Here is a 15,551-nt window from a genome sequence, read left to right as displayed (position 1 = left end):
CAAAAGAAGAGAAGACATTAGCATTTTTGTCCTCGTAATTTTACCACTATTAACGGGAAAGTCAACTCAAACTTTTAGGTTGCAAAGTCATCCATTTTTAGTCATCTTTGGTCAGCCATACTGAAAACGACGTTACAGTGATGAGAGGCTCAGGTAATGACCAATCACGTCTCAGCTTGCGAAGGCAGTGTTATGAATTAATCGAATGCATTTCGATGCCCCTCTCTTTCTCCTGTGTGCGCGTTTGAAATCCAGACAGAATATTGCTGGCTTCACCTTTTTTAATTTTATTTTTTGTCATTTTGATTTACTAGACAATAATTGAAACACTGATGGGCACTCTAAGTTGTGAAAGCATGATTTTTTTTCTTGTTATAAACCATTATTTTCTCGATACGACTTTATGCCACATAATTCCCTTTTTCTTTTTGATACGGCCCTAAAACACCTTTGTAAGAAAGCCAGTATCCTCATGTTATATTTACTTCACCTGTGGCCCATGGAGGGCAACTGAGTGCTCCCACATCTGTGGATGCATCCATCAAATCTAAGAAACATTGAGTAGATGTGACGCACTCTAACCTCTGTGGAGTCCTGATCTTATTTTACACATAGACACACAGCTAAGCACACTCACCGCTGGCGTTCCTGCTGCAGCTGTGCTCGCTGGTGCAGGCGTCTGAGAGCTTTCTCCTGCTTGCGTTGGTCCTTCCATGACTTCGAGGCCACGTTGCGAGCAAACTCCCTCTGCTTCAGTTCCTTCAGCCTCTGCGGTAAACACACATTAAGGAAGGGGTTGCGGGAGTCATTCAATTGATTTACAAACTGAGCTTAGCATTTTCAGATGCTTCTTTTCAAAACATGCTCCCAATTAATTCCATTCAGCCCAAGACGAAAGCGCCTTTCGATCAGTGCCCCCGCTTGAGAGCTAACAAACTGGTGAATTCTCGATTAGAGACACAGTTAAGATGATTGAGTGGCGTACTTTAATGATGCTGCTGCATCTTTTGGACACCAAGAGTAAAATTTATGAGGTTATCTTCTGCCGTCTGAGAGTTGTGACTTTTGATCAACTGCCATCCATTTTGGGGATTTGCTTTGACTGGCTGAGATTAACCACGCAAGGGAATTTACACTTACCGCTTCTTGTTATGGAAATGTTTCATTCAACAGGTGGTGTGGGGGTGCATTCTTGGGACCTTTGTCCCATCAGCGCCCACGATTGCACGTCGCTGCTCACAATCTTTTGTGGGTAATTTACACAAAGTTTATTATTTATGTATTATTAGTATTTATATATTTATTTGTTGTTCAGTTGAATGGTAATTTTTATACAAGAGTGCCTATGGTTCTGGAAGAAAAAAAACAGTCACAGCATGTGTTTATTTTGTTGCTTGTTCTAAACCTGTGGTTGAATAGAGGGTCTTTTATATATTCATTGAAAAATTAAATGTATATAAAAACAGGTAATTTACATGTATGCAGACATTTTTCTTGGTCATAAATCTGTTTTGGAAGTTCAAGGTGATATGGCGACCCTAAAAAAAAGTGCCCAAACCCCCAATATCATTTAAGTTGCGCATTCATGATTTAGAGCAACCGTGATGCATTCAAGGTCTCCTTCTTGAATGCTTCACACCGCTGTAATAAATAACAATAAGCTGTGCTTTGTGTATGCATGTGTTTATTTAGGTGAAATGTGTCTGTCACTGCAATTGTGCCGATTCTCTTTTTCGATTTCCTTTTCTGACACACTGTAATCCCTCCTTTATCCACGCTTGGCAGGTGTGTGCACGTGCATGTTAGTGCGCATGTCTTTGTATATTTGTCGGCATCAAAAGCTAAGGAGTAACTCGGCAGTTGGGGAATAGCTGCGGCATTGTCCAACGACGTCCATCCAATCCCTCTCTAGTCTCTTCCAAACACAGAGAAATCTTGGCATTAACCGTCACAATTTGCCGTTTTTGTGACATATTCCATTTGTTCTGCAGAATACCTCGAAATATGACTAGAAGATGGATGGATGGATGGTTATTATTCTCTGTTTATTTCACATGATGTTACTCATTCCCACCTATCATCCAGAATGTATCACACACTTGCATGTGCACACATCAGATTAGCCCCTCAGACATTGGATCTATTTATACACTCACACTCTTTCACACCTCGATCTAAAGCAGGAGATGACAGACGTCAGGTTAATCTGTGCTGAGTCTTACACAAGCGCTTGTCTTTTTACATTATCATTTGATGCTTAACATCCCACTATCAGCTCACCCACGACACTAATGCAGAAGCACTTGTAGGTTGTGGAGCTTATTTGCATATGTGCCAGGATCAACATTTGCTGCCCCAGTTTCCATCTAATACTAGACCCAATACAAGACCTGAATTAACAAAATATTGCTAATATACTACAAAAATAATAATTATTTTTATGCCAGGCAAAGCCCATCCCCCAACAATTACGTTTGTGCTAGACCCCCCCCCCCCCCCCCACACACACACACACACACACACGCACACTCGCTCCTGCACACATACACTCTCCCGTTGACAAATCCTTTCTCAGTCCCTCCCTGACCACCATGCTTACAAAATAAATATACTACCTGTATTGTGCACAAAGGGTTAATTTGCATGCAATAAAGTCTTTTTCATTGATATGATTCTTTTTTTAATCTGAATTTGAGTATGTGGGACTGTTTTTACCCCCAGAAACATAAATAGAAAGTTAAAACAACAGTTAACCTACTTTATGGACTTAGGATGTTTCAGAAAGTATGCAAAAAAAGTCCCATATACAAAGAGTTGGTTCTTAGTGAAGGTGTTGGATGAGCACCATTTTTAGGGGGCTCAATAACACTGATGAAAGGTGAGTGTTGATGCAGTAAAAAGATCATTCCCATCATCGCGTGCCCTCATGAGGGACCTAAAGTAGGGGGTCTGAAATGGCCATTTTGTCCCAGAGGCCTCGTTAAACCACCCTTTAAACTCTTTAAACACATAATAGAGTTCCCCAAATATGATGAAAAATTAGTTGAAAAGCCACCAACGCAAACAAACTCCAATTCCAAGCTACAGCACCCCCAAAATGTCAAAAATCAATTTTTAAAATAATGATATTTTTGATAATGGGACAGCTGTGATAGCTTTAAGTGCAGATTCTTGTAGACGGGGTTAAGATACATACATATAGCATCTGCTAGATTACAAAGGTGAGAGATTCCAAATAATCCCAAATTTAATGTACAGTTTCTGTAACCAAAACGTGGCAATCAAAATTCGGGCTATAACTCAAAAACCGTTTCAGCTAGGTCTGAAGAATTATGAACTTCGAATTATTTTCTTCATTTGACATCATTAGTCACTAAAAGAAAAAAAAACATAAATAAGAAGACGTGTCTCTTGAGAGGTTCTGTGGATTTGCGTAAACTTTACTGTGTGGATGTTGCTGCTCCCTATTGTTTGACTGTGGTCCTTGACTCATTGTTCAATGACGTCACACCCTCAATAAATGATTGATTCATCATGACCTCTCTGATATTCATCATTCCATGCTTTAAGCACCGCCTCTGGCGTGCTGGAGGGGCGAAATAGGATGACAGGTACGTATGTAGCTGCGATTTTATGAGCCCCGTATGACCGCCAGTGTCTTGTCACTCGGAATCTTTGTCTCTGCGTTGTTTGCGTTTAGGTTCTGATGTACTGACTGAACAGTGGCACAGCATTTTATGTGTTCACCCGGGGGTCACTATTGACGCTTTTTGGTGTGCATTCTTGTCTGCGTTGGCTCAAAGGCTAATTCTGTGCTTTAAACTCTACCTCTGGCTGTCATCTGAGGCTCAATATCTTTAAAGCATTTTACTCACTGATTTTAATATAATGTAAAAGTAAAAATAATATAAATTCACGGAATAACATGCAGGAAGACAAGTGCATATTTTCTCAGCCAGTACAAATTATGCCTGATGTGTAGGTATTTGGAATAATTAAATAAAAAAAATTAGGAGATAAACGTATGTTTACAATCTTTTAAGTCATGCTTTGCCATTGATGGTCTGCGTCTTCTTGTTGACATTGTCCAGTGATGACAGTTTAAAGCTGATCGGTAAAGTTTTTTTTGCAACTTCACAACTCTAACCTCCCAATAAAAATCTAGCTTTCAATATTCTTTGAGAGCAGCATTTGACCTCAAGAGTAAAAAACAGAAAAAATGTGAAAAAAAATACATCCGTAATTTGCCTTGATTTGCATGCCGCCCATAAAAGAAATCCCATGGAAATTGATAACCGTTAACCAAAACACGATCGTTGTTTCTCTAACAGTGTCAATCAAAATAATATATTCAGATCTTTAATTGAATTTACTGATGTCTATTGGTTGGATATGAAGTCAGCTTGTTGCATACGTTTTTAATTTGAGAGCTTGTGTCATGTTGTGAGAGGCTTTAACAGAAGATCTGTGAGTAATATTCAACATTCAAGCGCGGGGGGCATACATAATGAACCAGAACGGACAAGAGGAGCAAGACGGGCGGAGGATGAGATCAGAGTTGGCGTGCTCGTGGTTGTCCATAATGATGAGCGCCAGAAGGAATATGCGAAGATGCTCCTTCCTGCTTCAATTGCAGTGCCAGGTTATTGTACTCCTAAAACCCAACGCCATTGCTATATTTAGTGTCGGCAGCAACATCACAGATGCCCTCTTCCCCCCTTTAAAGAGGACTCTTTTGTCTGATGTTATGCCCCCTCGTGCTCCCAACGTGGCCGTCTTGCCGCTCGCTGTCAAGCTCAATCCCCAGGGATCGATATTCCTTCAGATGTGCACAGCTTCAGGCAGTTTGCTGCCTGGCACGGTTTGGAAGGATGTCTCCATGCAAATGTCTTGATTGCTCTTTATTTAAATGAGGGCGTTTATGTTGTAACGTGCAATTTCCGTCATCGGCGGCAAACGCCGAGAAGGGCTCTTTGCGGACACGTTGAACCCAGAATCGATGGTAAGGGTTAGCAGACGGCGCGAATGCAATCAGCTTCCATTCTTTAAAGCCAATACTCCTGCAGGGAAGCCGTCTTCGGCTGGAATTTCATCGGCTGTCTGCTTGCTCGGCAGTGAGCATGCATGCCACTGTGCATGTGTGTGTTTGTTTGTGTGTGTGTTCTCCCAGCGCCAGTGGCGACTGTCAGCTCAGTGCCTCATGCAGCTTGTTTCCCGCACCTGCCGCCGGCTAAAACAAAGCATTAACATTGGCCCGCAGTTGCTTCGATTCATTTCCGAAGAACAATGACAGAGCGGGAACGGTCTTATTTAATGTTCATTTCATGGCCCGGTGTGGGCGTCTTTAAGCGAGAAGCGGGCTGGCTCGGTGAAGAGATTTCTTGCGCGCGGTTAGAGCCTCTGCACGTTTAGTGTACGACTTGGCATGACAGCACAAAACTGAACAAGAGTGTGCTAACAGCAGAACTTTTAGCTTGTTAGTCCAAGTAGAGCTTGTGTACAAAAATGGGAATGAAAGCAGACCGCAGGAGGGAACCTGCTGCCGGGCTTTTTAGTAACGCTCCATTGGCTTCATCTTGTCCAAACTGGAATAATACAATCATGCTTGAGTCATGACTGATATTTTTTTTCCTTTTTTCAGCGGTTATCGACCTTTTTTCAATGTGTAGGTTTTTTTGTTTTTTTTTTATTCAGCAACTGAGGATTCAGCAACATCATCCTTTTTATTTTTAGCCTGTTTGTAGGAAAATGACGTCACTTGTGCATCCATATAAAATAACAAAAGTCATAGAACGTTTTGCAAAGGAGTCACTCTAATGCAATAGGTTGCTTCATTTTCCAATTGATTTGCTCTTCACTTGAAAGTCAAATTGTACTGTTCCTGTCACAGCATTAAACCGCATTAGCTCAGTGTCAGATTTGCAGATTCCTGCAAAATCTCACATACACACCCACAGATACCTATATCCCATTTGAGAACATAGATACAATGGATGGATGGATGGATTCGGATCTTCAGATCATTTATTGGAAAAATTCCACTTAGAACTAAAGGATAATATAGCATGATAGCCTGGCGTTTGACGTCCTCGGTTGAGAAGGGGCCATGCATATTGACACTAAAAGCACAACAGTGGCGTGAAAGTGAAGAATTTTGGAAGAAATTAAACCTCCATATTTTCTTTTCAACTATGCAGCTAGAATAGACTCCAGCATGTCCGTGACTCTCATGAGAATAAGGGGCTAAGATCATTGATGGATGTACAATTTACTTCGTTAGATTTTTTTTATTTAAAGGTATCGCTAAGGTTGCCCTTGAACAAGGCATACATTCCCTCATTTTGACGTTTCCCTCCCACGTACATGCCCAGAAGACCTTGTGCATGTGCCTTCATACATACTTAAAGCAATGAAGATTCAAGCTTGCAAATTGTAAGTGTAAACCCACTTCCTTTTTTTTTTCTCGCAATCACCGCTTCCCTGCATTGGCACAGTTTTGACCCGCCTCCGCCATGTAAATGCCCATTCTTCTCATGCACCGATATACATCTTTGCCTGAAGCTTCACTCTTCATTTCTGATGTCATCAGCCCTTCATATCAGAACTCATGTCACCCCAAGGCCATACGCTTCTCACTGGTGTCTACATAGCAAAGTCTATTCATCCTGTCCATATCAAATATTAATTGCCCTTCATTATTTCTCAACCCCCTCCTTTTCTTTTTACCTTCACCTGATTGAAATTGATATCTGACGAGTATGTACCGCGCCACTCTTCAGGAAGAAAAGCAGCTTCGGATCAGTGCATAATTCCACAACAGGGGATCCTAAAAAAATGCCCGATTGTGTTTTCCAGCTCAAAGTGGCAGCATCTCGTCATGTACCTGCTTGTGTGCGTGGTCGTAGGAGTTGATGTGGTTGTCAAACTCCTGGTGGCGCAGGTACTGCTTGTCACACAGCTCACAGTAGAAAAGAGACTTTAGATCCTCCACTGAGCAGCCCAGCGCTCGCTCGGCACGCTCCTGTGGAACACACGCGCGCACACACAAAACGTCAGATAGAACAAGGGAAAGCGAGGAGAAATGGAGGCAATAAAGCGACAATAACGTAAAGGCTTAGAGCAGAGCGTTAACCATTTACAGCAAATTTGCATGCCTGAAACATTTCTCATAATAACCCGGACATGTGTTCCACGCATATCCATTAAGCCGTGCTTCATTAAAGTACTTTGCTGTAGCACTGGCTTTGCCGAGTTGAACCTGGTGACTCCCTCCAACGAGGAATTGAACAAAATACTGTACGATATTGCAAGTAGGTCCCAGGCCACCGTGTCAAAATGTCATCATCTGATATCCATTCAGCCAGTGTTGCCGCACATTTGTAGATACGTTTGACTTCTCAATGTGATGTGAAACTTGCTATTCTACTACATGTACTGTACTCAGGAGGTCCACACTGCGCATCGAAACAAGCAATGCCAACATGATTTATGCCTGGCATCTTTGCTTTGTCTGCCTTTTTTCTATCCTTTGTGTTTTTGTTGTTGTTTTGTGTTTGTTTCACAAAGAAAGAAATCCAGTCGTAATGGACAGAATATGGAGCCAATAGTTTGATTTTTGGGTGTTGCATTTAATCGCCTAATAAACAACTAATTGCTAACCAAATTGTTTATTATTATTAATAATCGATTAATCGTTTAGAGCAGGGCTGTTAAACTCATTTTAGCTCATGGAGCAAAATCTATTCTTAAAAGGGCCTATAAAATCATAGGGTTAGGATTAGGGTTAACCCTAACCCTATAAAATCATATTATATGTGAAAAACAATTGATGTCAATTATATTATTTTTTTTTGCTATGCACACCGGCCTAGTCCCAGTCCCATCCATATTCGAACTGCAAATTTGCACGGGAATTATTACGTATCTCAACATAAAACAAGGTGAATGCCTCATTAGCAAATCAGCACAGGCGGGAACAACAAAACATGCTACTGGCTGAGGCTGACCTCAGCCATGATGAAGAGCTTGAGGTCAAAAGTAAATTCAATATCAGTGCGGTTTTGAAATACGCACAGTAATGTGTGATTATTGTATTCTTACATTTTATATATTTTTCTTCCTAGAATCGTTCAGCTCTCCTCCAGGGACATTATGCTGCCACTGCTAATAATCACAGGTTCCACATCATATACAGTTGTACTTTTTTATTCGGGTGGGATTCTGGCCTACCTTTTGTGTATTACATATTGTCAGTTTAAGTGAATTTTTCAGGTTTATATTGAATCTGGTTTATGATATGTAGGGGGAAAATTGATTCAAGGACAGTTCAATTCACTTGCAGTAGGGAACAATATAATGTACAGCTCAGTTCGAGAGGGTTGATGCTGGGACTTTTTGTTGCCATTTCACATACATTTGAACAAACTTGTCTGTCTTGTAAATAATGGCCTTCAATAAAAAACTGTACAATACATATCTTGAATTAGTTAAAGTTGAGCGATTTGGTTCAACTGATTTAACTCGCATTCTTGACATAAAAAATAAATAAATAAATAACCCTGGCTTTTGTTATACCCCGAGGTTAAATATTAGTGCCCTCAATGCATTTTGATGGGTTTGTCATGTTTGGGTTGGTTGGGGTTTGTTGTTTTTCTGGTTTTGTGGGGTCTTGTTTATGTTGTTAAGTTCGTGTTTCGGTCTCCTCGGGTTTGTCCTCCTTATAGTGTCCTTGTTTGAGTGATTGGCAGGTTCCCCTGCCTTTCTTGCCTGTCCAGCTGTTTCGCGTTCTCCTAATTTAGTGTGAATGTATTTAAGTCCAAATTTAGTTTCTGTTAGTTGTTGGGTAATCGTCACACTGTTATATGTCATTGTTTTGATGTTGACTTTTTCTTCAATCTGAGTATCCCCTCCAAGTACTCCCCGTCTACCTTCGTTGTTATTACTTTGGATTGTTTTGTTCCTGTTGTTCCTTCCTCAGCTTGTTATTGAACCTTAATTTTTTGGAGCCACAACCTCCCAGCCTTTCTGCATTTTTTTGAGTCCACTCCCTTACGCCGCTTCCTCAACTAAACCCAAACATGAGAGGGTGTCAATTATCCCAAAAATTCTGTCTCTTTCCAGTGGAAAGAAACATAAAAGGAATGATTTTTCAAAAGATAACTTTCAAAATTTTTAAGAGAAAGCATATTTTTTAACTTGAGATTTACTCTTAGAAATATGAACAATGAAAAGCATTTTTTTTTCAAGAAAACTTGCACACGAACCTAAATTACTTTTTTATTCTCATATACTGTGTTGTGTGATCCTAATTAGTTTATTTCCTCCTACTGTTATGACTTTAGCTTATTTTTTTCCCCTCTGAATTAAAGTGACCCACAAAATATGTCTAAAATGAGGTAAAAATGTAAACAAATATTTCATGTGTTTATTTTTTCACACAAGAAGACCCTTGGTTACATCAAAGTCAAATCTGCCAAGAGAATGACAATTTGTGGGGATGAAGGGAAAAAAAAAACAGTAGTCTGCATCATCCATAATGCACCACTTGGACTTTTTGTGTGTGAATATGCATGTGTGTCCCGGTTGATGTTTTTGTGTGAAGATAAGAATCAGAGAAACAAATTCACAACAGATGTGTGTGCAGAACAAGGACAGGGAGTACACAAATGGCATGTGTACCTTAGGGGATACATCACTAGTCTGCGCGCTCACATCTGCCACTGGATTTTTTTCCCCTTCTTGGTCTGAAGATATGCAGGAATTGTACTCAGTAGATGTACATGTGCGTGTGTGTGTTTGTGTCCAAACGGTGTATATGTGTGTGTGCATTCATTCCATGCTCCGCTTCAGAATGTAATTTCCCCCAGGCTAGGGTCTGCCAATAAACACTATTGAATTCTGTTCTACACTGACATGATGGGAATTTAATTTGAGCTTGTCACTTATTTCTATACTTCTTTTTCCTCTACCATCCTCTTGCGGTACTCGTTACCCTCCTTTTATAGCCCCCCGTTTGCCCTTTTCTCCTTCTGTCTAACGCCTTCTCTGTGAAGCGAAGCCGGGTCATACGCTGACAGTCTATATCACAGCTCCACATTACACTATTATTACCATTGAGACTAATGATCCCTGATGTGCATATGAAGGTGATTTTAATTAAAAAAAGATGAAGGAAAATGACTTTCTTTGGGTTTGTTCAATCCGCAGGTACGCTATATGGGCACATGTAAGCAGGGCCGGAGTGGGACTCGTTTTCAGGCCCGGAATGTCATGGCTCAGTCCAGCCCACTTTAGTTCACAATGTTTCAACAAAGATATCCAATTTTACTGTAATCCTCCTGAGACCCAGCCTATTCCTTTTTGTCTACAGTTGGGTTCATTTTATCTCAGCAAGATGGCAAATGTCATTTTCAAAATAAAGACATCCGTGGAAAGGCCCGGTGTCCTTTACTGAGCTCACTAGGACTTAGTAGCGCATCTGAAATGAGTCAAAAGGTATACACAAATAAAAAGGCTGGATCTCAGGATGTTATATCAATCTTAAAATAAAAGCTTACCATTTATTCCCAAAATGTTCATATTGTACTCGATCGTGAATCAAAATTACATTTAAACGTGCCCACAAGCATACGATCCATGGTTATTTGAAACTGTTTGACAATATAAATGGTTAATATGACAATAAGACGGAAAAGGACCAAAAAAGTATTGACAGTGCACAGTGATTGCAATCCAATATGTTCTCTCGTCATGTTCTGTTAGCATTTCAAGTAACATTGTTGATGTTGAGTGTGTGAACCTCATAAGTGTGTTATTTTGCAATCAAATATTTTTTGTCATCATGTTCTGTTAGCATTACAAAAAACATTGTTGATGTTGAGTGTGTGAACCTCATAAGTGTGTTTTTTTGCAATCAGGCCATAATCTAGCAAAACCCCTGACCGATTGCCAAATTTCATTTGACACATGTTATAGCTGTTGCGTTTACATACACTGTAGGTTTGAAAGTTATATTAAGCTCCGATGCCAACGTTGGCGAGTGTCATTGGAAGTAGCGGGTCTTTGGATCTGATCGGGTTTCGTTCAAGGCCACCAACGTCACCAACAAAAATATCAAAACTCTTGGCAAACGTTTTGATGTTTTTTATATCCCCCTGCTTTTTGCATTGAAATTTTGAAAGTGGGGACCAGCAGCCAAGAGCTTCAAATTGTAATCAATATATATGAAAATAAGGGATTAGTAGAGCTGAATAATTGTTGAATAATTAGAGCGGAATGTGCCAGAACTTTAATCGTATTTTTCTCAAAGCAAGGGATTTCAACTTGGCAGTTTTGGCAACTTTTTAGCTACCTCCATGTATCATTTTAAATTAGGTTTAGAATTAGAATATATCAATACCTCTTAAGCCTGATTTTATGAAAATGAAGATTTTGTGAAAACACGTCACATATGTATTATTCCTTCAATTTAACCTCTTTTACAATGGGGGCCATTTATGGTTCCTAGAGGTTATAGTGGATGATTTTTGAAAAAAAAAATCAAAATGCAGTAAAATCAATTATGTTAGGAATTAGTGACATACCAAAGGCTCGAATATCATTTTATAAATCATCTAAATTTTTCCATTTGGATAATTAAGGTGCCTTAAGTGTTAATAAAACCTTCATAGGTTTATAGAGTGTATTTTAGGAATTTGCTCAAGGGCAAATTCAAAATCTGAATCTTATAAAACAATTACACATAATTTTTTTTTTAATTATCTGTCAAGGAATTCCTTTTTAATGCATTTTTCCAAGGTTACTAAAAATAAATATGGTTTCTTTCCTGATAAAAGGTTGCTTGATTAAAACGCATCTCCATTCTTTTGTCCACATTAAACACGTAGTCAGAGTGGACGAGCAGGATCTTCTACAGAAACGTAAGTAATTTCCATCGATCCTGCACGTGCCTGCGTGTCTGTGAGTGTGTGTGTGTGTGTGTGTGTGTGTGTTTTATCGAGCGTTCTCGCAGACCTAAATCCATGACCAGGAAATGATCCAATCACCCAGAACGGCCTTTCTCTGAGTGCTGCCATTGTGAGTAGATTGAGAGGAGTGCGTGTGTGTGTTTGTCCCTTCCCTGGGTTCACACAACCTAATACAGTGTAATTGTGTAATTATCTGTCGAGAAGTCAGCGGGACGTTTTCGGGAAAAGGAGCACCGAAAGTCACAACTTGCTGCTTCTTGACGCGCTAAATTTGTACCCTAAACGTGATTTCCCCTTTACTGTCATGCACCAACAGCCATATGCAAATCCAACTTGCAGCGCACGCAGTCTCGCACGTCTGTCAGCCTGATTTGAGGAGGAAAAAGCACGACTGATGTCCACGGGCGTGAACGATCTGAGCGCGTTTCCACTTTGGGGAAGAAGTGCCATGTTTGCTTATGGCTTCAGCCATGCCACAAATAGGAGGACTTATCAAGCAAAACTGCAAGGATGTAATTTAATCTGTTGCAGCAAAAAAGTCACGCTTAAAGTGTTTTACACGTGGCCTGTCTGCTTTTTCGACTATGTGCGCGTTGCAAACTAATGATATACAATATATTCATGAAAAAGATCCCGCCAGAGACCTCTGGTTGTGCAGCAGATTGAAAGTGTGCAGTGGAGAATGTATCCTCCTTTTCACCACCTTCATACATCTTCATTACCTTTGTGTATTGGTTCTTTTTTTTGTCCAAAAAGGCTTGTATGCATTGCAAATACTCCCGATTACTTTTTTTTTTTCCTTCCGCCGCTGCCTTTTCTCACTAAGATGATGAGTGAATATGCCAACATGTAAAACGCTTAATGTCAGCCAGAACAACATTTTAGATGACAATTTGTGCCTCTCCAAAGAAATTTGGCAGCAGTTACGAATCTGAAATTATGGGGATGTTGTAATTGCTCTGTATTTTACATTTTTTTTCTAATTGCGATCAGGGCCAAAGTTATGTTCTGAAACAAACTTGCAAAAAAAAAAAAAAAGTAGGACACAACAAAGCTCTGCATGCATAATCAATCCAAGAAGCGAGGAAAAAAAGTCCAGTAGCAACAACAGTCGTGTTATCAGATTCTCTCCATTCAAATATAATAATGTCTATTAGAAAGCTCTCAGAGAATAGAATAAATACATAAATTAGCTGACTCATTTTGTACCAGCCCACTTGAAATGGATTTGACTTACATAGCTATCAAAGACAAAGTTCAGTTCAAATGGACTTTTGACGTTTACAGCCATCAGTGGCAGTGAATGAGATCAAGGCAATTTTCTATTTTACATGCTGCTACTGTTTAGTTAGTTGCGCAAAATAAAACTTCAAAATCACATCAATTTAATTAAAATGTCCCGTACAAGCTGATAGACTGATATCTATTTTTTAAATTCAGGGTGGTCTGCCGGAACACATAAATTAACGAAAAGACACACAACATTTTACAAAGGAATCACCATGACACATTGAAGCAATACATTATATGTTCCAATTAATTGGCTCTTAATTTGAAAAGCAAAAGCGGTGAATGAGTTGACAAAACAATGATAATTAAAATTCACGTTAAAATAATCAAAGAAAATTATTCAATACCAGTTAAAAGCTAAACGGAAAAGCTCTTGAAACAAAAGCATTCTCTTTATGTCTAAGATGATTTGGCAGGCTGTTCCACAAAAGGAATCTATAAAACTGGAGTACCTCAGGGTTCATTGGGTAAAATCAGCTCTGAAAGGGAGAAAAGGTCCAAGACCATTTAGACATGAAAAAAAAACCCATTAAAATAACCATACAACCAACCCGGGAGCCAATGAAGTGATTTTAAATTTGGCTTCTGGTCTTTGTCAGTGCATATGCTGCTGAATGCTGGAAAGTTTATAAACCTGAAATTCTCTTTTTGGGAAGCCCAAAAAGCAGGCTGTCACAATCATCAACTTGATTGACGATAAATCATATTTTAGAATATACAGTATATACATGTGTTTCTTTGTTTTTAATGTGTGGAATAAAACAAATGCAAAGTAATAATTAAATATGCTTGACAACAATTTTGTGTGGGAGGAATGTATGAGCATCATTTGTGGTTGGTAATATTTATTTGGCATTTCTCATACCACATTCAGAACTATGTGTTTTGTTGAATTTGTTAAAACAATTGCAATAAAACTACGCGCTAATGATTAATATTTCTGCGCTGCTGCCAAATAGTGACACAAAGATTAACTAGATGACGTTTGTGGAATTCTGATGATTCCTAATTGCATCTGGGCCTTGTCAGAGCAATTCAGCATGCAATTTATAAGTGTTTATCAAACCCAATTAGGCGTCTAATTATCTTATTCCATATTTAGTATCCTATCCTGGACACTGTAATGAATAGAAACAATTCCATTTGCACTGGCAAATTTGTTTGCTCTCTTAATCTATTACTATTTGGTATCTGTCTCTGTCAGACACGCGTTTATTTATGCATGCAATTTTTCTGTTTGTTGTTGTTGTTGTTTTTTTTTTTGATATGCCCTGCGTAGCTAATGACACGTTTGCTACTGTAATGACCTAAAGATCTCCGTTAGCCAAAGTCACACGCACACACACGCACGGTGCCAAACGAGACAGCAGAGCGATAATGAGCTGATATTTACAACCTTAATGCATCTCCCTTGACTGCCTTTATTATGCCTTCATGGCCACTACCCTCCGGTTATTTATTTGACGGATGCGTGAGTATCTGCATGCCCTTACCAGCTAATGTCTTTGTCTTGTCTGTGGGCTTCTGACTGCTACTATTTTACATGTTTGTGCAAAACACCGCTAGGGTCCCCTGCAAATACTGTACATTCTAAACATGTACAGAAGAACAGATGTCAGCTTGCAGTAAACGGTGTTGTCCCTCAGTAAAGATACATTAGCTTTAGTTTTTGGCTTTGGGCTATGCTAGCATGGCTGCTCTTTGCATGAAAATGCAAGCGTTTTCACCAGGTGTGACGAAGCTTGTGAGTGTTGTGGAAATGTCAGGTCTGTATTATGACTCAAGTACTTCAGTCCAAGTCTGAAATCAACAGTTTTTTTTTTTTTTTTTTTTTTGTCTCTGACTCGACTCGAGCATTTGACTCAGATTTGTGTCAGACTCTGCCATTGGACTTGTAAAGTACAGTGGGCCCCCGGTTTACAAGATTAATCCGTTCCGCAGTTGGGATCGTTACGTGAATTTGCCGTATGGCGGGCAATCCAAACCTATGTTAAATAGCTAATGCGTGTAAAAACATTGAAATTGTATATACATATTAAAAATTGGTATCAAAATAGTATAGTAAGTGCTGCGTGTATAAAATATACATGTATACAATTTAATAACATCATAAACACATAAATACATAAATGATTTATTTACCTTTGAGCGACCTGAAGGAGCGTGTTATAACCATATTCCCTAGCGAGGGTAGCCTAGCCTAGCCTAGCCTAGCCTTCTTTGTTATTCTTGATTATCGCCAGCTTCGTTTCCATAAAAATCATCTTCTCATTTCTCTCTTTAACATTACTAGCA

General features: G+C 39.4%; 1 protein-coding gene across 1 annotated transcript in view; it reads right to left on the bottom strand.

Moving 5' to 3' along the window:
- The window catches only part of LOC148426598 (uncharacterized), a 44,534-nt gene that overhangs the window by 4,622 nt on the left and 24,361 nt on the right, over positions 1-15,551 (bottom strand). The window contains exons 2-3 of the mRNA XM_088409346.1: positions 6,884-7,021; positions 638-768 (exon numbers count right to left, since the gene is read on the bottom strand). Coding sequence (XP_088265472.1) covers positions 638-768; positions 6,884-7,021 — 269 coding nt within the window. The remainder of the gene's footprint in view (positions 1-637; positions 769-6,883; positions 7,022-15,551) is intronic.

This window comes from Hippichthys cyanospilos, chromosome 3, assembly GCF_059441005.1.
Source record: "Hippichthys cyanospilos isolate Australia breed blue-spotted pipefish chromosome 3, RoL_Hcya_1.0, whole genome shotgun sequence".
Lineage (NCBI taxonomy): Eukaryota > Metazoa > Chordata > Actinopteri > Syngnathiformes > Syngnathidae > Hippichthys > Hippichthys cyanospilos.
The sequence above is the reverse complement of the archived record's forward strand: the minus strand, read 5'-3'. Positions and strand labels throughout refer to the sequence as shown.